The 20,751-nt window shown below is 44.1% G+C and overlaps 1 protein-coding gene and 1 long non-coding RNA gene across 3 annotated transcripts; both read right to left on the reverse strand.

The window, feature by feature from the left end:
• Nucleotides 1–1,033: 1,033 nt before the first annotated feature.
• On the reverse strand, nucleotides 1,034–20,555 carry PHYH (phytanoyl-CoA 2-hydroxylase). The gene is made up of 9 exons (XM_006729059.3): nucleotides 20,324–20,555; nucleotides 16,897–16,955; nucleotides 15,232–15,342; nucleotides 14,433–14,601; nucleotides 10,223–10,304; nucleotides 8,432–8,613; nucleotides 6,192–6,341; nucleotides 3,817–3,951; nucleotides 1,034–1,352 (listed from the first exon to the last, which is right to left on the reverse strand). Exons 1-9 carry the CDS (start codon nucleotides 20,396–20,398, stop codon nucleotides 1,299–1,301), a joined length of 1,017 nt encoding a protein of 338 aa, XP_006729122.1. The 5' UTR covers nucleotides 20,399–20,555; the 3' UTR covers nucleotides 1,034–1,298.
• LOC145721646 (uncharacterized) lies at nucleotides 17,800–20,316 on the reverse strand. 2 transcript variants are annotated; one of them, XR_014145474.1, is made up of 2 exons: nucleotides 18,877–20,316; nucleotides 17,800–18,586 (listed from the first exon to the last, which is right to left on the reverse strand). It is a non-coding gene; the product is annotated as an uncharacterized LOC145721646 (long non-coding RNA). The 2 variants fall into 2 exon arrangements; XR_014145473.1 differs by having other exon boundaries at nucleotides 17,800–18,604.
• Nucleotides 20,556–20,751: the final 196 nt, after the last annotated feature.

The raw sequence follows: 20,751 nt of genomic DNA on the forward strand, positions 1-20,751 counted from the left end.
TTAGCAGATTGACAAGAAGGGGACTTTATGTTAATTTCTTACCAAATTATATTTTAAAAAAATCAGGACTATGTCTCTTTCCTGCCCCCAGCTGGTGTAGAAATACAGCACTGAATAAAATAAATTCCCCCATGGGGCACCTGGGTGGCTCAGTGGATTAAGCCTCTGCCTTAGGCTCAGGTCAGGATCACAGTGTCCTGGGATTGAGCCCCTTGTAGGGCTCCCTGCTCAGAGAGCTATCTGCCTCTCCCTCTGCCCCTCCCCGCTGCTCATGCCTATGGGTGTTTGTGTGTGTGTGTGTCTATGTCTCTCTCAAATAAGTAAACAAAATCTTTAAAATAAAATAAATTCCCCCAGTTTGTGCCCATTAGAAATCCAAACTATCTAAAAAATTCCCTTTAGTTTGAAAGAGTTTAGGTTTTATTCCTAAATGCTGAGGGTTTTCACCTGCCTTACTCAATAAAAAATAGCAGATGAAGCCACCTTTGTCTTCCTTCTTCAGGAACAGAGAAAAATGACTTGGAAAGACCCGGTCTATATTTTTAAGGCGGCTGCTTGGGTTGGAGAAGTCATGCAAGGAATCCTGTGTCAGAGCATGAGCATCCGCCCTTACTTTTACTCCACAATGCCCTTCATTACACATGCCTGTGTTAGTGTTCTAGATCTGAGAAGTCTCTCATGCCATGAAGTCAGTGGGTGGTGGGTTTTCCGGAAGAGGGATCCAAAAGTCCCCGTACCCTGAGTTTCAAAGGATTCCTTTGAATCCTGGGTGACTCAGGCGGTTAAGCGTCTGCCTTCAGCTCAGGTCATGATCCCAGGGTCTTAGAATCCAGTCCCACATTGGGCTCCCTGCTCAGTGGGGTATCTGCTTCTCCCTCTACTCTTCCCCCCTGCTCGTGCTCTGTCTCTGTCTTTCGTGCTCTCTCTTTCTCTCAAATAAATAAAATCTTTAAAAAAAAAAAAAAACAAAGGATTCCTTTCTGCTTGGGCAAAGAGCTAATTGAATGAAAGAAACTGATTGAACACACTTAAATGAGACATCAATCACTTTTATTAGGTGCAACCCTGAGTTAGTTCTCCTGAAAACAGTAATCGGCCACTGTTACATGTATTCATCCATGAAAGCAACAGCTCTGCACGCAGAACTAACCACGTGCCAAGAAGTACCCGGTCTTTGCGCGCAGTGATTTGGATAACAAGTGATAGAAAAGATTAGGGCAGCTTGTTAAGAAAACATTTTCCTTAGGCACCTTAATTCCTTGTGGTTTTCTCTCAAAGAGCTCCAGCAGAGGGCCACCTCACAGGTTGATCCTCTTTCCTTTCACCAGCCGCCCTCGAAATATATACAAATCCTGGAAATAAAGCCAAACACAGTGAGTTGATGGAACACTGGGAATCTGATGTTCAGCATAAGACAAAGTAGATTTCTAGCATCTACCAACAGTTAAATGGAAAAAGTCTGCACAGGAGTCCTGTCAATTAGTAAATAAACCATATTCCAGGACTCCAAATAATGTACTTGCCCACATCTAGAATAGTGTCGAACAAACTAAGAAAGCAAGTCCCCAGGAGGTCAGCCTGTGTTATTTGGCACTGCTGTTGACCACAGGTATCTTCAACCAGCTGAGCACGGTGTTTGGTCACAACAGCCCACACTCCCCACTTGTCCTGCTTTCCTTTAGACGCTGCCCCATTTTGAGTGATCTGCTCCTAAGTGAAAATGATGTCATGAGTTATGGGTTCATTTGTTTTTTTTCCCTTTGTTCTTAACAAAACAATTCAGACTTTTTTGTTTCTTGTTTATTTTTGAGCAGACAGCAGGGTCAGGTGGAAAAAACAGGTTTCAAAATTCGACCTCATTCCGAAATGTAGCTCTGTCACTTACGTCACTTTGGCCAACCTTTGGACTTTTCACTTTCTCCTTAACAGCGTGAAGTGAGGGGAACCTGGGTGGCTCAGTGAGATAAGTGTCCGACTCAGGTCATGATCTTAGGGTGGTGGGATCCAGCCCCATGTCTGGCCCCTCGCTTAGTCAGGAGTCTGCTGGAGATTCCCTCCCTCACTCTCTCCTCTCCCCTGGCTTGTGTGCACTCTCTCTCTCAAATAAATAAATAGATCTTAAAAAAACAAAACAAAACAGTGAGAATGATTCTTCCACTGGGTTTTGGTGAAGAAAGTAAGAATAGGGCTATGAAAGTGCTCTTGTACCTCACAAAGAACTTTATTGCAGAAGTTAATATCATTATTCTAAGTAAAGCTGAGAAACTATATCTGGGAGACTAACATTATAAAATAAATACAGGAGGGGCACCTGGGTGGCTCAGTCCGTTAACTATCGGACTTTGGCTCAGGTCATGATCTCAGGGTCCTAGGATTGAGCCCCCTGTCAGGCTCCCCATTCAGCAGGAAGTCTGCTTGTCCCTCTCCCTCTGCTGCCCCTCCTCCTCCCCACCCCCGTGTGCTCTCTCTCTCTCAGATAAATAAAAGATTTTATTTATTTATCTAGAGAGAGAGAGAGCCACATAGCGAGAGAAGGAACACAAGCAGGGGGAGTGGGAGAGGGAGAAGCAGGCTTCCCACTTCCCATTCGAGCCGGATGCCAGGCTCGATCCCAGGACCCCGGGATCATGACCTGAGCCAAAGTCCGACACTTTTAAAAGATTTAAAATCTTTTTAAAAATAAAATGAAATAAATACAGGAGGCAATTCATTTATCACAACCTGACAAACCTCAAACATAATGTATGCATGCTTTAAAAATCAGAGTGTTGCACGGAAGCCCCACTTGACAAAATACGGTGCCTTCATAAAGCATTTTAAGTACTGGATCAAGGAAGAAGGACAAGACTTTCTGCCATCTGCAAATGTGAAATGAGAGCCTTTTCAGACATGGGATAGATTCATAGGTTCGAAAGGGAGAAGGGGCCAAGGGAGAAGTGAGGTTCTTAAGCTGGGAAGGAGTTTCAGAAGATGACTCCCAATGGCACGGTAACTTAGTGTTGGTGTATGGTACTCTTCCCAGGACTGGAAGGCCCAGAGTTATCATGACACTCGGTCTCTTTGGGGGTCCTGTCACCCCCATAGGAAACGCATGCATTTATGATTAATGCAAATTAAAACATAGGATCAGCTTCTCGGTTCAGAGGCTAAAACGGACTTCATTTACAAAGTAAATATGTTTATTTGCCTTGACTATAGTTTGTCTACTAATCATCATCAGCGTTGAATGTCCACTAGTTATAAAGAATTTACAAGTGATGTGTATTAAGTAGAAAGAGATATGAAATAATGTCTCATGCCCCCTATTGATAAGCATCAGTGGTTTCTGAAGTCTGCTCCATGACACTCCAGATGTGAACTGACCCAAGCAAAAATCTGCTTAAGAACTGCTTTCTGGGAGTCTTATTGGATTTGCATATATGTAAACACTCTGCTCTATACACATAAAGGAGGTCTGTGGGTGAGAGCCCAAACCATTACCTTCCCTTCTGTGCATTCAGAAGGTAGCCTTTGTGCTTTACTTGCTCTCCTCCAGACCTGTTTTCTGTTTCCACCTGTCTGTCCTTGAACAGGATAGCCTGCATACCACAGGGCGGCCAAAGACATAAAGAAGCCTGGGGTGCTCAGGTGCCCCCGCCTGGGAAGCAAGTACAAGCTGAAATCCTACTGTCATTCTTAGTGGGTCTCAGCAAAGCTTCTGCAAGGCGCTCTAAACAAAGCATGTTATACTTCCAAAGTACATCAGGTATGAGAGTTAAGCAGCTGAAGGAAAGAAGAAAAAAAAAAAGTCTTAACCTATCATTCAGAGAAACGTACCCTCAGCATGGCGTCTTTTGGAATTCCATGTAATCTGTTTGCTACCTCCATAACCTCCCTCTCAAAGATTTCTTGACTGGTGCCTTTGACATCGATGTAGTGGCAGTCCGAACTGGCGAAATGGCAGGAAATTGCCTGTGCAGTGTGACAGGATTAATATTAGGAAAAAAACCATTCCATTAACACCAGCAACCAAACAGGGAGACTTCTTTTAGAAAGTCAGCAATTTCACTCAGCGTTTGATTTCTAGAATGTTCCATGGTGTCCTGTATTAGTCTCTTCAGGGTTCAGTAACCCCCACCCCCACCCCCCAGGGACAGTTAAAGGCTGACTGAGAAATTACAAGAGGTTTTTAGCTCCCCGTGATACTTGTTTTCAAAATGGGCAGGGAACATAATGACATGAGTAAGAGGACTTTAACTTTTTAACATGTGATTTGTCTAGTGTGTGGATGTCCTCAAGTCCTAAACAGGAATGTGTTCCAGGGTTCTTCATTATCTTCGTAGAGAAGTTACTTACTCAGTTGAGTTTGTGGTGGGTTGTTATTTCAATGGCTACAGATCATGAAAAAAAAAAAACCACAAAAATACCTTGCAAGAGAAAATAATATACACACCCACCCCTCTCAAATCAAACAGACATGTGAAGTCCAATAGCATTCACATACAATCCCCATCTTGTTTCCTTCTGAAGGTAAGATGGAGGTTACTTGTTTCTCCCCATTCTTGAAAAAGTTATAAGCTGATCTAAACTTAAACCCCACTTTCCTAGTTGCAAGTTAGTTCTCTTGAGGTGACCATGTCTACTGGAAGGACTGCCTGCTTTGCCCAGAACATCAAATTTCTAGGCGGTAGAGTCACAAACTCCATTTCCCACAGAAGCCCCCACACCACGCCAAGGAGGAGTGACACCTGAGGCCAAAGGGGGAAAGTGCACACCCATATAAACGGGTTTTGTATTTTTTTAAGGGTTCATATTTTCGCAAACATTAAAGTAGTTGAAAAACTACTGAAAAATTGCAAAGTCAGTATGTTAAATCTCAGATTACTTAGATTTTTTATTCTGTAACTTTTATTTTCATATAGTAATCATTTTATACTCTTTCTCAACTTTTTAACATGGACTCTTTCAATATGCAGTGATCCTATCTCAGTTTATGATCCTGATCATATACCAAGTAATATAATTTTCTGACTCATACAACTTTCAGATCTTTGGTCTCAGCTTCCTGTTTTTATACATACACATACACATACATTTCCATTTTTCATTTCAAGTTGAATTTTGGGGCTAAGGATCCATGATTAAAGGCCCAAATTGGTGAAACTCAGGAACACTCATATTATTTGTGTCACTGGGGCTGTACCCTCTGCTTGAACAGTTCCGAGGGTCATGATGGTCGAGAGTCTGATCTAGTCTTTATTTAAAATGCTGGCATTGTGTTCATCATGGATATTTTTTGCATTAATTTTGATTTTCTAAATACCGCCCAAAAATATCATTTAACTTGATTGCTGAGGGGTTTTTTTTGGCACCTTCCCCCCACCCCTGTTAAATTTTGCCCCAGAAGAGAGTGCCTTCTTGCCTCTCTCTCATCCCGGCCCTGTCAACCTGATAGAAATATGAATGAATAGAAGGTGAAACCTGGTAGCTAACTCTTGACTTCAGGGAGACAACGGGGGTTGGTGTGACAAACTGGAAGGCTTCACTCAGCCCCAAAGAAGCCCCCAATATTTAGTATCAAGAGCCATGTTATATGGGGAAATGTGAGTCCACAGTACTGTCAGATCTGCTGAATTTTTGAGAAGCAAAAAATCTGGGACTATGAGAAATGTCAATTTTTTTAATGTAAACAATGAAATCATTAGGTTTTTAAAACATTCTAGGGCTAAAAACAAATTCTGGGACTAAGAGGTGAAAAATATGGCTGCCTGTGAAATCTGAGGTCTGGGCAGCCAATTCAGAACCTTTGTTTAGAATCAATAATGGTTTTCCCAATAACAAAGCTATTATAAACTTTCCTCTTACGTGGTTACTATAAGCTATGGACATTCCAAATTTTATGATTTTAGTATGTCAGCCATTGTTTCTGCGTCCAAAAGCACAGGCTGTGGGCTCCCAAGTATGTTCTTTCTCTGAAGCAATTCTATGAATGTTCATAAATCAGTATCAGTAGGATTGGGATCCTGAGGTCACCTGGCTTCTTACTGATAAGAGCAAAAAAGCATGAGGTAGCAAATAGATTTCCTGGTAAATATAAACCACAGTAAAGGCCAGTTTAGTTCAATGTCCAAATCTCATAAAGTTTCACATATCTTGACAATTTTGTTTCTAACTTATTCATCTTTGGAAGGTACAGTGATGTGAGTGCATACCTTCCGGCATCCTTGAGTTTTGTTCCAACCAGATCCATGGATGAGCAAAGGATGAAAGAAAACAGTGTCTCCCTTCTCCATCACAAGGTGCACTCGGGGACAGTTTTCATCATAGTCCTGGATCCCATAGTACATTAGGTTAACTCCCCCCTAGAACACATAAGAAACCAAAGTCTGTATTTGAGGAACCCAATGATTCAGAATTTTATCAATGACTCATTAGGAAAAGCAAAGGTTTCCTAAGTTCTGCCAAGAGAAAGAGATAAATAGATTCTTAAGCTGTAGTATATACAAAAACTTCTCAGCTATCTGGTTGTAAAAATCATGGATTTGGGGGACCAAATGAAGAATCTGACATTTCCACTTAACCTTCATTACTGAGTTACAAATGAAGATCTAGACCATCTTTGCATTTTGCGGTTAGCACGGGAGATCCCCATTCCAGCCTGAATCTGTAACCACTCTTTCCCAGCATGATATTCTCTTCACCTGGAACTTTGCCTAAATAATTCTTCTTTTACTCAGGAGTTCCTCTGAGAAGCAAACTGTTCTTCCAAGCTAACAGAGAGAAAATGCTCAAGTTTCCTCAGCTCAGAGAGCACTCATGTCACATCCAGAGTAAAGAAAGAAGAATAGTAAATTAAAACAGTGTGTTTTTTTATAACTACTTCCAAAGTTAGTTATTGCTTCAGTAATGGTTATGGACGGGGGAGCACGGTATCCCATTCTCCTTCCTAAGGCTCTCCCACATTCTTCTGGGGGAAGGACTGCTTTCGTGCTGGACTGTGTTGGGACTTTGATCCAGTACCCTTCTCTCCTGGCCACGGTGGATTTGTGACCTAAGCTTAGTCAATCAGATCTCCCACTGTTGTCCTCACTTTGAATCTAAATGGAGGATTGATCAAAGACCCTGGTCATGGTCAAGATTCAACTGTCCCCACCAGGTGTCCCAACCTGACTGTTCCCACTGAACGGTGACTCCACTTTCCCTCTCCCCAGCGCCAGCCAGTCTTTCCATGGACTCAGTACGTACCTGCGTCCCTCCAAGACACTCCCTTTGGCTTACGTCAGCCATAGCCCGCTTCTGTTGCCTGCACCAAACTTTTCCCTAAACCTCAACTCAGTTTATGAATCTTACCGTTTCAGATTTTATATCCAAATCCAGACTCAAAGATTTTCACTTGGCACTAATCCTCAGTGCAAGAATTCTAACTAACTGAGGCAGAAGTCCTGAAAGCCATATTCTTTACTTCCTACAAAACCACATTCATTCTTCCTGCCTTAACAACACGTGCTCTTCTCATTCTGACCATCATTATGGGGTTTGCAGACCTTATTATCTGATACCTAAAACACTCATAATCTCCTCTCTGGTTTCTCTGCCTCTGGACTCCTCACCTCCAGTACATCCTGCTCTAGACCTCAAGACTATCATTCCTGAAGAGCCAATTGAGCTCACCATCCATGGGCTCAAAAGCATTTAATAGTTTTCTAACACCAATAGTTCAGCCAATAAACCATTCAATGGGCATGCAATGGAATACTACTCATCCTTCCCCAGAGCCTTCGTTGGTCTCTCTAGCAGGAAAGAGATGATTCCTCCCTCTTCTTTATCCTAAGAGCCAGCGATCAGTGCATAAAAATTACTTGGCATTTGACACATGCATCTGGTGTTGCGAGTGTTTATGTCTGACCTCTGCCATGAGGCTCAATAATCTCAGATCCTATACAGCCCCTGCTAGAGTTTCCCACACTGGTCAGCTTTCCAAAACTTGTTGAAAGAAAAATGATTATCTTACCTGACATCCTTGAATTTTCTCTGATCCTAATTCCAAAACCTAAAACAATGTTTTGCTAAGAAAGGAAATGCCATCTCATTGTTAAAGTTCTTTATGGATACTGATAGGAAATCAAAACAATAAATCTTCTGGTTGAGATATATCCTCTAGGGGCTCCTGGGTGGCTCAGGGAGTCAGGTGTCTGACTCTGGATTTGGGGCTTGGGATATGATCTCGGGGTCATAAGATCAAGCTGCATATGGGGCTAGTGCTCAGCAGAGTTTGCATGTCCCTCTTCCTCCCCCTCTGCCTCTCTCTGCCCCTGCCACCTCTTGCATGTGCAAATATCGCAAGCTCTCTCCCTTTATCTCCCTCTCTCTCTCTGTGTGTCTCTGACTCAAATAAATAAATAAATAAATAAAATCTTAAAGAAAGATTGATTTATCCTGTATGCAGACATACCTCCCACTTAGGATAACTGTGTGGCTTCAGGTGGCCTTTGTGTGTGCCTGGGAGCACACATAGGCAGCCATTTTTCTCGTCGATGTGCTCCATGGCTGTCCAAGCACAAACTATGTTATTGCTGGGCCTGAAGGGGAAATAGTGCAGATCCTGGTGCAAGGGATGGCGGGATGTCTTCTTGCCTGAAACAGAACCTGCTGTTAAACATACCTGAACCTCAGAATTTGTCTCCTTTGCCTGCAAAACCAGAACAATGACTATCCCTACAAAACCCAGACAACGGAAACACTATAGAAAATCAGCATGCAGAGAGAAGCAACACACTGGAATATCAAATCCACAGGGTGACTCCAGATCCTACACTTTTTTTCTGGGTTTCTGGTAGCCGAGGACTCACACCATTCTCTAGCAACTGATAACATGTCATGATCTCTATTATGCTATATTCCTTTGTAACTCTGGTTTGAGCACAGAGTGTAGTATTCAAAATAAAGTTTGATTAATTGAAGAGAGTAAACAAATTTGAGGTTCCCTGTTAGCCTTCTAAGTGGCTGATACAAACACTATCAATTAACTAAATTAATAAAAAGCTGCCAAGAAGTTCCTTGTGGAACTAGAAGCACTTGGTGCACAGTCATTGTGTAGAATCAGAGGTCACAAAACCACATTTACGTGGTTCCCTGTTTTGCTCTCTGAACTTGGTGTTCCCCAACTCCCAACCCCGACCTCTCTAAGCAAGACATCCAGGGTGGGAGAGATTTCGTGGTGCTACGCTATAGGCCAGTCACATAAAGCTCTCCTGGTCTCTTTTTCTCCAGAGAAAGTGGAAAAGGATAAAGAATCTTGAAGGACCAATTTATTACTCCTGGTAGAATAGAATTTCTCAGCATGGCCCAAGAGCTGGGGCTAGCTTAAAAAATGCAGATTCCTGGGGCGCCTGGGTGGCTCAGTTGTTGAGCGTCTGCCTTCGGCTCAGGTCGTTATCCCAGGGTCCGGAGATCGAGCCCCGCATCAGGATCCCTGCTCCTCAGGAGGCCTGCTTCTCCCTCTCCCACTCTCCCTACTTGTGTTCCCTCTCTCGCTGTGTCTCTCTCTGTCAAATAAATAAATAAAATCTTTTAAAAAATGCAGATTCCTGGGGGCGCCTGGGTGGCTCAGTCAGTTAAGCATCTGACTCTTGATTTCAGCTCAGGTCTTGAGCTCAGTTTCATGAGGTCAAGCCCCGCTTTGGGCTCCATGCTGGGCATGTAGCCTACTTTAAAAAAATTTTTTTTAAATAGAGATTCCTGGGTTCTAGCTTCCAAACCAGTTTCTCTGGGAGTGAGATCTTAGGAGCTACATTTTGGCAAGCACAAGACATTTTAAGAGCAACTGTAGTATGTGATTTATAAGAATAGTTTTAATTTTGTTAGTAATAATAATGTCTTCAATCAGGAAGGCCAAATTCACACTATCATAGGTGAGAATGGTTAACAAAGCTTAGAGGTGATGATTGTAATCATAGGAGCCTATGGTATATGAACAGTCATGTTTATTAAACCAAACTTTTGAGTAGCAAGCCAGTCGTCTGAAAATCCAACAATAACCCTACAGTTAACATCTGAAATCACTATTGTACTTAATTATTATGATGTATGCTATTTTAAGACTTAAATAAGAAGACATATATTTATTTATCAAAGTTTAACAATTATACACACAGGTATAGTTAGAACACCTTAAAATATTTTTCCTTTTTCTCTTCTCTTTTTTGTTTTTTTGGCTTCTCCATAACAAATAAGAGCCCTTTACCAGCATCTGGAGGTTTGTTTATCAGCATTGTATGCATGGCCATAATATTGGGTCCAGTGAAGCACTCCACATATTTCAGAATCTAAGAGAAAAGAGGAAAAAACGTTTCACGAGAAATGCAATGCACAAAAGTGGCACAAAGTACAATTATCTGTACAAGAGCCAAGATGCCAAGAATTAAACACTTGGTAGGAGCGCCTGGGTGGCTCAGTCAGTGAAGTATCTAACTCTTGATTCCAGCTCAGGTCATGATCTCAGAGTCATAGGATCGAGCCCTGTGTTTGGGCTCCTTGCTCAGTGGGGAGTCTACCTGAGATTCTCTCCCTCTGCCCCTCCCCTCCAAATAAATAAATAAATATATTTTTTTAAGAAACCACTTGGTATTTCACAACATTGCCAACAAAGAATGAAAAAGTTGAAACAGGAAATCTGCAACACTCTGAATTAAACAGGCTTTTCCGAGCCAGTTGGAACCCTAACCACTTTTTCTACAAGAGAGACAAGTGTTTCTCTGAGGTATCACCTGGGAAGGACAGAAATACCCTTCTCTCAACTGAACTGTCCACAGCTGCCCGGTGAGAAGGCAGCTTTCTCTTTCCCCCACCGAGACTCCTCGTAAGAAGGGACCATGAGGGGCACCTGGCGGGCTCAGTCGGTAGAGCATGGAACTCTTGATCTCAGGTCGCGAGTTCAAGCCCCACGTTGGGCGTAGAGCCTACTTAAGCAAAAAAGGAGGGACCACGAGAGGCCCCAACACTCATGCAGCGGCCACGCATAGCCCAGAAGAAAGCAGAAGAGTATCTGGGGCCACTTCACAATCAGAGCACCTCGCATTCCCCAGCTCTTCACTGAGGCCCTCCAAAGCAGACAGAGTGACAGGAAATGGGGGCACGTTGGGGAATGAGATGAGCAGGTCCCTGCCCCCATGGAGTCGATATTCTGGTGGAAGAAGGGTGTTCAATAATGACATGGGTACGGGGGCTTGAGACCAAGTTGCAATGAGAGCACGGGACCCGGGCTCTGGCAGCTGGGGTGCTACCTTCTTGCACCTAACCCACCGAGGGAGGGGTACATGCAGGAAAGACTAGGCATTGTATGCCTACTACCTGCCAGGGGCTTTATGCCTCAGCCCACCTAAACCTCACAGCGGTCCCTGAAAAGTAATGCCTCCATGCATTAATAATCCTTTCAAGAGAACACCCCACACAAATAAGGCTGAAGCTAATAAATTGCCCAAGTTGGAAGAACCAATTAAATGAAAAAGATGGTATTCAATCTCCAATTCTGTCTGACTCCACAAACTGAAGCATATTCTACTGCTTTCTCACTATTTGATCCCCTGTATAAGGAATATTGGCAACTTGAGAATGAAACGCTTGAAATGGTACCAAAATCCTAGGAGTCAGGACTCATACTTCTTTTTTTTATAAGGCATGTCAACTTTTGGGATTCCCTTAGGCCAGTATTTTCTTCCTTTTTTTTTAAACTAATCTCTAATCCCACTGTGGGGCTCGAATTCACAACCTTGAGATCAAGAGTCTCATGCTCCCACAACTACACCAGCCAGGCGCCTCCGACCAGTGTTTTCTAAACCTCAGTGATACTCAAGAGCCATTTTACCATTTCTATGATACTTTACAGAGCTGCCCCAAATAGTTAGCCAATAATTTCCCTAAACTGACTCACGTCTTTTCCTGATTTATTCCTGAGGTCATAGGATGGATGTGCTGGTTATTTTTTCCAATACACATCAAAATAAATACCCAACTACTAAAATCATGCCCTCCTCCTAAAAATCATTTCATGAACCAGCAGATGCATGCATGATTCACACTTTAGAGAGGTGGGAAACCTGGACGTCCTGGTCGTGCTTACTCTACCACATGTTGCCTCTAACTTCAAGCTTTTCCTCCTTGATCAATGCTCACAAGTTCCATTTCCATAGCAGGACTTGAGTTTGGGAAGAATGGATAGTTCAGAGGGGCCACGTCCCCTCTTGTCCCCAACCCGAGGGGCTGAACGTCAGAGTTGGCTTACCTGTACAGTCTTTTTCATGAGGCAAATTTTCTTTTATTAAATTATTTTTTAACGTTTTTTTTAAAGATTTTATTTATTTGTCAGAGAAAGACCGAGAGAGAGAGAGAGCAGTAGGCAGAGGGAGAAGCAGAATCCCTCCCCACTGAGCAAGGAGCCCGATGGGGGACTCGATCACAGGACCCTGGATCATGATCTGACCCGAAGGCTGACACTTAACCAACTGAGCCACCCAGGTGTCCCTTTTTTTTTTTTTTAAGATTTTAGTTACTTATTTGACAGAGGACAGAGAGAGAGGGAACACAAGCAGGGGGAGTGGGAGAGGGAGAAGCAGACTTCCTGCTGAGTAGGGAGCCCAATGCGGGGCTCGATCCTAGGACTCTGGGACCACACCTGAGCCGAAGGCAGATGCCTAATGACTGAGCCACCCAGGCACCCCAGGTGTCCCACTTCTTAACTTTTTTTTTTTTCTAGTTTTAAGTAACATCCACACCCAACCTGGGGTTTGAACTCACAAGCCAGAGATCAAGAGCCACATGCTCGGGACACTTGGGTGGCCCAGTCGGTTAAGCAGCCAAGTCTTCATTTCGGCTCAGGCCATGATTTCAGGATCCAGAGATCCAGCCCCATGTCAGGCTCTGTGCTCATTGGGGAGTCTGCTTGAGATTTTCTCTCTTCCTCTCCCTCTGCCCCTCCCCCTGCTTGCGCCCGCACTCTCTCTCTAAAATAAATACATAAATCTTAAATTTTTTAAAAAAGTCACATGCTCTACCAACTGAGCCAGCCAGGTACCCATGTGAGGCAAATTTTCTAATAGCACTTGGGGTTATGATTTCTAACATGTACTGTATGCAATGTGTCCTTTAAACCATTCTACATAAATGGTTCATAAACTGTGATACATTTATGCAGTGGGATGCTACGCAGTAGTTTAAAAAGTATGATATAGAGTTGGGGCGCCTGGGTGGCTCAGTCGTTAAGCGTCTGCCTTCGGCTCAGGTCGAGATCCCAGGGTCCTGGGATCGAGCCCCATATTGGGCTCCCTGCTCAGTGGGAAGCCTGCTTCTCCCTCTCCCAATCTCCCTGCTTGTGTTCCCTCTCTTGCTGTGTCTCTCTCTGTCAAATAAATAAAATCTTAAAAAAATAATAATAAGGGCGCCTGGGTGGCTCAGTTGGTTGGGCGACTGCCTTCGGCTCAGGTCATGATCCTGGAGTCCCTGGATCGAGTCCCGCATTGGGCTCTCTGCTCAGCGGGGAGTCTGCTTCTCCCTCTGACCCTCCCCCCTCTCATGTGCTCTCTCTCATTCTCTCTCTCTCAAATAAATAAATAAAATCTTTAAAAATAATAATAATAATAATAATAAAAGTATGATATAGAGTAATATATAAGTGATATGGAAAGACATCTAAGATCTATTATAAGTGGAGAAAACATGGGGACAACCAGTATGTTCCCACAGAACACAAAAGGTGAGGGTAGATAGATGCACCTGCATAGCCATGAAAGAATTCTAGTTGAATGCACCAGAAAGCTCGGCAGTGAATGGGGCTGGCGGGTGGGAGACTTCCTTTCTCATTTTATGCCCTTCTGTGCTATGTGGATATCTTCATAAATATGAATTACTCTTAAATAATAATAATTTTTTAAAAACGAGTTTAAATCTGAAGACAAACTTAAACCTCTACTGACCAGATTCATGAAACTAAAAGAAACAGTAAATGGATGTCCAGTGATGAGCTGCAATGTCCCTCCTGTTGATATGCCCATATCCAGAGTGAGAGAGGCTCTGTCTCTCTCTAAGGCAGAATTCCTAACCTTCTCAACCAAGGATAATGACCAAACTCCAGAGCAGGGTTTCTCCATCTGGCCACTACTGACATTGGGGGCTGGATAATTCATTATCTGGGGGAGGGGGCTATTCTGTGCACTGTAGGATCCCTGGGCTCCATTAGCAGCATGTCTGGCCTCTACCCCGAGAGAAGCTAGTAGTACACGGTCCCCACCATGTGACAACCCAACATGGCTCCAGGCCAAATGTCCGCCTCCAGTTGAAAACCACTGCTCACCAGCCACAAGACAAGGGGGCCAGAGAAAGTGTAAGCAGCAATTCCAGAGGCAAGCATGCAAGTGGGCTATTCGATTAAAGGAAAAGAAAATGCAGGAAGGCTCTCGAACCTCAGGGAGAGCACAGTATCTGAAGAGTTCCTTGTCTTCTTGGAAATCCTGGACCTTTGAAACTGTCTTTTCACTTGGCACACGTTCTGATTTTGCAATGGCCACATCTCTCATTATCGTCAGTTGCTCTGGTTTCACCTCCCCCTGGCAGATCCTTTCAAACTCGCTCCTAGAAAATTAAATTGGCAGATGATGTCATTACTGCAGGCTCCAGACACCTGCCTGGCCAGTTCTGTGGAAAGATTCTCAAAGATTGAGGGGGTGGTGTCTCTGCACCAGGCTGACCTCCAGGCCAGGCTCAGGAGTTCTGAGGACGGGGAAGAGAAAATGGCCAGCTCAGAAGCCCCCTCTCCTCACTGTGAGGCTGGAATTCACTGCGGGAACTCACATATTCCTTAGCCTAACAGAACAGTGGAGAAATGTCTGTGATTTGGTTGCACCTGAGTAATAAGGGCAAATACTTCTCTCATACTTACCATGGGCCAGGCCCCGTTCGAAGGACTCTTGTGTACTTCACCTTATTCAGTCCTCACAACAACGCTAGGGCCTAAGTACTATTATTATCCCCATTTTACAGGTGCGAAAACATAGGCATGGAAAGTAGGTTGCCCCAAGACACACAACAGGAAGTAGTGGGGCTAAGATTAAAGCCAGCTGGTCTGGCTCCAGAGCTCATGTTCCTAACCACTTCCCAATGAGCCACTCACTGAAAAATATCTGAACATACATATGCTAATCTTACTCACATTCCTACTGCAAACATACAACATTTCTGTAAAACAACGAAGGGTTACTGTACCTAAAGCGTTTAATATCAGCATCAGATACCAAATTTTTAATGACAAGAAACCCATTTTCTTCATAAAATTGTCTCTGTTCTAGGCTTAGAACATTATTATCCCGAGTATACCTAAAGGAGAAAAAAAAATTTCAAATAAGTCCAACTGAAAAATCACAATCCAACAATATGTATCGAGAGCCTGACAAATGTTCATACTCTTCCACCCAGCATTTCTATTTTTTATTTACTCTAAGAAAATACTCTGAACAGTTTTTTAAAACAAGTCTTTGGGATTTAAGTTTATTGATTTTTTTTTTAGTAATCTCTATCCCCAACATGGAGCTCGACCTCACGAACCAGAGATCAAGAGTCACCTGCTCTTCCGACTGAGCCAGCCAGGCGCCCCCAATCTGAACATTTTTTAAAACGTTTAGATCCAAAACATTAACTACTGCTATCACCAAAAACCAGAAGAATAATTAATTAATTATATCCACTCAATGGAAAAGGACCCAGGCATTAAAAATGAAGAGCATGGGACCCCTGGGTGGCTCAGTCAGTTAAGTGCGGACTGGTTGTTACGGCTCAGGTCATGATCTCATGGGTCCTGAGATCAAGCCCCAAAATGGTCTATGGGCTCAGTGGGGAGTCTGCTTGAGATTCTCTCCCTCAGCCCCTCCCCCCACTTGCAATGTGTGCACTTTCTCTCTTAAATAAAGAAATCTTTTAAAAACAATGAAGAGCATATAATAGTATGGACAGTGCTTACTATAATAAAATATATTTAGATTTGTGTATAACCAAGACACTACTTGAAAAAAATGCAAAGAAATACAAAAAAAAACATTTTTTAAGTGATTATCTTTACATCATGGAATTTTGGATGACATTTTTAAATTCCTTTTATTTCTCTGATTTTCATATTTGTTCTGTAATGAATATGCATAGTTTTTCAGGTTGGGGAAACAAATTCAGTAGACTTTATATTTTAAATTGTCTAGATCATACATTCTCAGAAGAAATCAAAGTCACAAAATCCAAGTAAGTGCATGGCAAATGCACAAACTCAGATCACCCAGTCCATTCTTCTAGATTGGAACTGTGGCTCTGTGAGAATATTCCATGGTGATCAATGTCTTCCCCTACAAAGGTAATTTAAGATAAGCCAAAGATACTAGCAATAGGACCACAAACTATAGGCTAACTTAAATGAGGTACAACATGCCTAAATTTGAAAAAATCAGGTTATACACTTCTGATATTTTTCCCCTTTCTGATCTTTAAAATACATATAAAAATTAAAGTGAAGGTCTTCAAATTTTCCCCTAGTTCTAATTAGAACAAGTCCTGGCAACAGCCAATTTGTAGAATGAATTTTTTAAAGAATTTATTTATTCACTGTAGGGAAAGAGAGAGAGCATAGGCAGGGGCAGGAACAGAGGGAGAAGGAGAAGCAGACTCCTTGCTATGCACAGACCCTGACCCAGGGACTCTTTCCCATGACCCATGAGATCATGACTGGAGCCAAAATCAAGAGTCAGGCGCTAACCGAATGAGCCACCCAGGCGCCCCTGTGTAATGAATTTTCACCAGACAACACGAGATGTATTTTATATCTTAGTTACCACTAGAAAAAGCTTTATATACATTGTATGGTTAAAAATGACAATTCGATCTACTTACTGGAATTGTGGAGGATGGAAACTGTTAGGAGAAGCAGCCCCTGAAGTGGGGTAAGCTACCTAGGATGTGAATTAAGGCAAATAAAATGAAATTTAGGAATTGACCTTTACTAGAAACAACAGTCTGCCCTGGATTCACTGGCATCAGGGAAGACTGGGTTGCACACATAGCCGCTGACAGGTACGCACGGTTGCTTACATCATTTCATTTCAGGAAGTCCAGACGAGGGACTGGAAGACCCAAGACCTTTATCACCATGCCTGCAGCCCAGTGCAGGACACCTAGACCCATAGGGCTCAGTAACTGGGTCCAAGGTTACCCAGTAGAAAGATGCCTCAGCCCAGATTTGATCCATACTCTTTACTTCATAGCATCCACTAGTTTATTCCACATTACTGTTTCTTCCACTAAACTGCTGAACAAATAAAAAGTGTAAGGTTCAAATAGAAGTAAGGAGAAATGCGCTCTTCCAAAGATGGGTACTGAATGTAGTGGGAGTCCAGTCCAAAATACAAGGAACATTTATTTGGCTTGTTATTCTTAAAAAAAAAAAAAAAAAGCACTGGGTGTTATACGCAAACAATGAATCATGGAACACTACATCAAAAACTAATGATGTAATGTATGGTGATTAACATAACATAATAAAATAAAATTTTTAAAAAGTCTATTAAATAAAGTGGCTCTAGGAAAAGTATGATCCACATAGTTCAGTATAATTTTAAATATCTTAAAGAGCTAGAAATTACAGAAATTCTTTCTAGTTTTCTATCCAGGGAACCACAGATCATTTACTTAGCCTCTCCTTCTTCTTGTCTTCTTAATTTTTTTTCATTGTTTCTTTAGCTTAAGGAGTGACGGTCTGAATGTCACTACTCATAAACATGTTATTTTTGTCATGTCTTTTTTTTTTTAAGATTTTATTTATTTATTTGACAGAGAGAGACACAGCGAGAGAGGGAACACAAGCAGGGGAAGTGGGAGAGGGAGACGCAGGCTTCCTGTGGAGCAGGGAGCCCGATGCAGGGCTCGATCCCAGGACCCTGGGATCATGACCTGAGCCCAAGGCAGACGCTTAACAACTGAGCCACCCAGGCGCCCCTTATCATGTCTTTATGTAACTGGGGGCAGTATAATCCTCTGTTCTCCCTGAGGCAGAGAGGTTAATTAATGACCTTTGTCAGCTACGAGCAAGATGTGTTGGACAGAATGCAATATTTCAGTCCAAAATTCTTCTCCCTAACATTGTGGGTTCTGGTGGTGGTGGTTGCTTTCCTCATTTTTTTAATGATGTGGAAATATTTCCTGTGCTTACTATATAATGTTAGTAAACATGAAAAAATGGCTGCAAAAAGTTGTACATACAGGATGGCCATAATCATGTAAATGCCTAGAAAAGAAACACACCAAAAAGTTGACTGATAAGGATCCATGAGTGGTGGAATTATAGGTCATATTTTGTTTTCTTCTCGATGCATCTCTGCATTTAAAAAATGCATTGTGTTATATGCTTTAGAAACCCACCTTGGGGCGCCTGGGTGGCTCAATTGTTAAGCATCTGCCTTCGGCTCAGGTCATGATCCCAGGGTCCTGGGATCGAGCCCCGCATCGGGCTCCTTGCTCTGCGGGAAGCCTGCTTCTCCCTCTCCCACTCCCCCTGCTTGTGTTCCCTCTCTCGCTGTGTCTCTCGCTGTCAAATAAATAAAATCTGTAAAAAAAAAAAAAAAAAAGAAACCCCACCTTATGCCAGAACCCACATCTCTTTAGAACCAGTTAAGGCTGGGAAGAAACTGCCACACGATTTCCAGGATTCTGTTTAAGCCCCAACCACACACACATTCACTGACCATCTCGGCAGAGCCGTCCAATACCAGAGCCCCTGGCCACGTCTGTCTATTAAATTGAGGAGAATGAAAATGAAAACTGCCCCTCGCCATATTTCAACTGCTCAGTGGACACGTGGGGCTGGTAGCCACGGACCTGGACAGTGCTGGTGTAGAACATCTCCACCATGGCAGAAAGTTGATAGGATAGTGCTCTTCTAGGAAGCAAAGATGAAAAAAATAAGCTCTAACCTCAACACTATTGGATCAAGAACCAGCAGGATCTAAATTTTTTTTTTTTTTTAAAGTAGGCTCACTGCCCAACTTGGAGCCCAATTCGGGGCTTGAAGTACAACCCTGAGATCAAGAGCTGAGCTAGAATCAGGAGGCAGGTGTTTCACAGACTGAGCCACCCAGGCTCATTTTCATAGTAGTCACAGACTGGACCTGGAAACCTTCATTCTGGTTCCAGTTTCCCCAGTGCCCGTAGGTTGGTGGTTCTCACCCTTGGGCATGTATCAGAAACAAGTGAAAACAGACGGCTGGGCCCCACTCCCAGGTATGTGGAATTCATGGGTCTGAGATGAGCCTGGGAATCTGCATGTCTAACAAGTTTCCAGCGGATGTTGATGTTGCTGGTCCTGGGAACACACTTGCACAACTACTGCCTTTAGTGAAAAGTCTTTGGTCAAGAGTTTTAATTTCTCCCTGCCTCGGTTTCTGTTTTGTCACTGGTAAAATGAGGTTACATAATCACCTTGGTCAGTGTATGGAGAGGATTTTAAGTTGACAGTGGTTCGCCTACATCCCGGCTGGTAAAAGTGAAAGTAAGGTAAAAGGAAAAAGAAACAGCTAGTAGAATCATTTTTAGGAAAGAGTTTAGGATCCTGCACACAGCAGAACAGAGCCTAATCACGTGGCTTAAGGGAAAATCCCACGCAGTGTTTTCCGCTCCCAAAAGTACCCCCTGAAAGAGAACACTAATCGGAGCAGGAGAAACAATTCCATAAAGCAATCTGATGTACGTGTCCTGTAGTGGTATCTTCCTGGATCCACACGGGTGGGTGGCGCACGCATTGCTCCTGAAGGCCCAATCAGGAGAGACCCTATCCACTGCTGCGGGGTTCAAGGACACCCTGGGACACACAGCTCTCCCGCTCCTGGTTACGGTGCCACTGTGCTCGCCTGTGCCAGGCTCTGGGCGGCCGGCTCACGCGTGGCCAAGTGCAGCAAATGCCAACGGAGCTGAGCGCAGGCCCCTCAGTAAGGACTTCCACTCTCCCCTCGCAAGGCAGGGAAACAGGCCCTAGGAGGGCCCGGAGGGCTGGGGCGGCGCCACATCAGCCCCTGAGGTCGGCCCTGTCACGCCCCGGCTGGGAGCTTGGGGCCACCCGCGCCGGGACGCCCCACCCCCACCCCGGCCCCGGCCCCTGCCCCCGCTCCCCTGGCCCCCAAGCCGCGTTCCGCCCCGGGCGCCCGGAACACCTGACACCATCACGGGGACGCGGGCGCGGAGGAAGGGGAAGAGCCCGCTGGGCGGCTGTGCCAGGAACCCTGGAGGCCGCCGCACTTGCAGCCCGAGCCCCGCGCAGCCCAAAGGATACGCCGGCCCCGGCCGAGCGCTGGCCGAGGTGTCCCAGCACGGTGCGCAGGCGGGCGCCAGCACGGGACTGGTTCATGGCGCCGGCGAGGAGTCGAGTCGACCAGGCCTCAGTCCTGTCTCCGGGCGGCGGGCGGGGCGACGAGCGCAAGGAGCCCTGGCCGAGCGCGCAGAACGCCTGGGATTCCGCCAAGTGCGGAGGTGCACTGAGCCTCTGGGGTCTGTGCACTGAGCCTCTGGGGTCTCCGCCCTGGCACACCGTACAGTGAGGACTTCCTGCCCACACACCCAGCTCCTCAGTGATCACAGATCCTCCCAGCCGCACACAGCAGGGAAACTGTTTTTAAAGGGCTTAGTAACCAAGTTAAGGTCGCCCAATGAGAAATGAGCCAAAACATGACCCATATTGCCAAGGGCCTATTTTCAATCTAG

This window comes from Leptonychotes weddellii, chromosome 5 (assembly GCF_054177405.1).
Source record: "Leptonychotes weddellii isolate Sample4059 chromosome 5, ASM5417740v2, whole genome shotgun sequence".
In the NCBI taxonomy this organism is placed as follows: domain Eukaryota; kingdom Metazoa; phylum Chordata; class Mammalia; order Carnivora; family Phocidae; genus Leptonychotes; species Leptonychotes weddellii.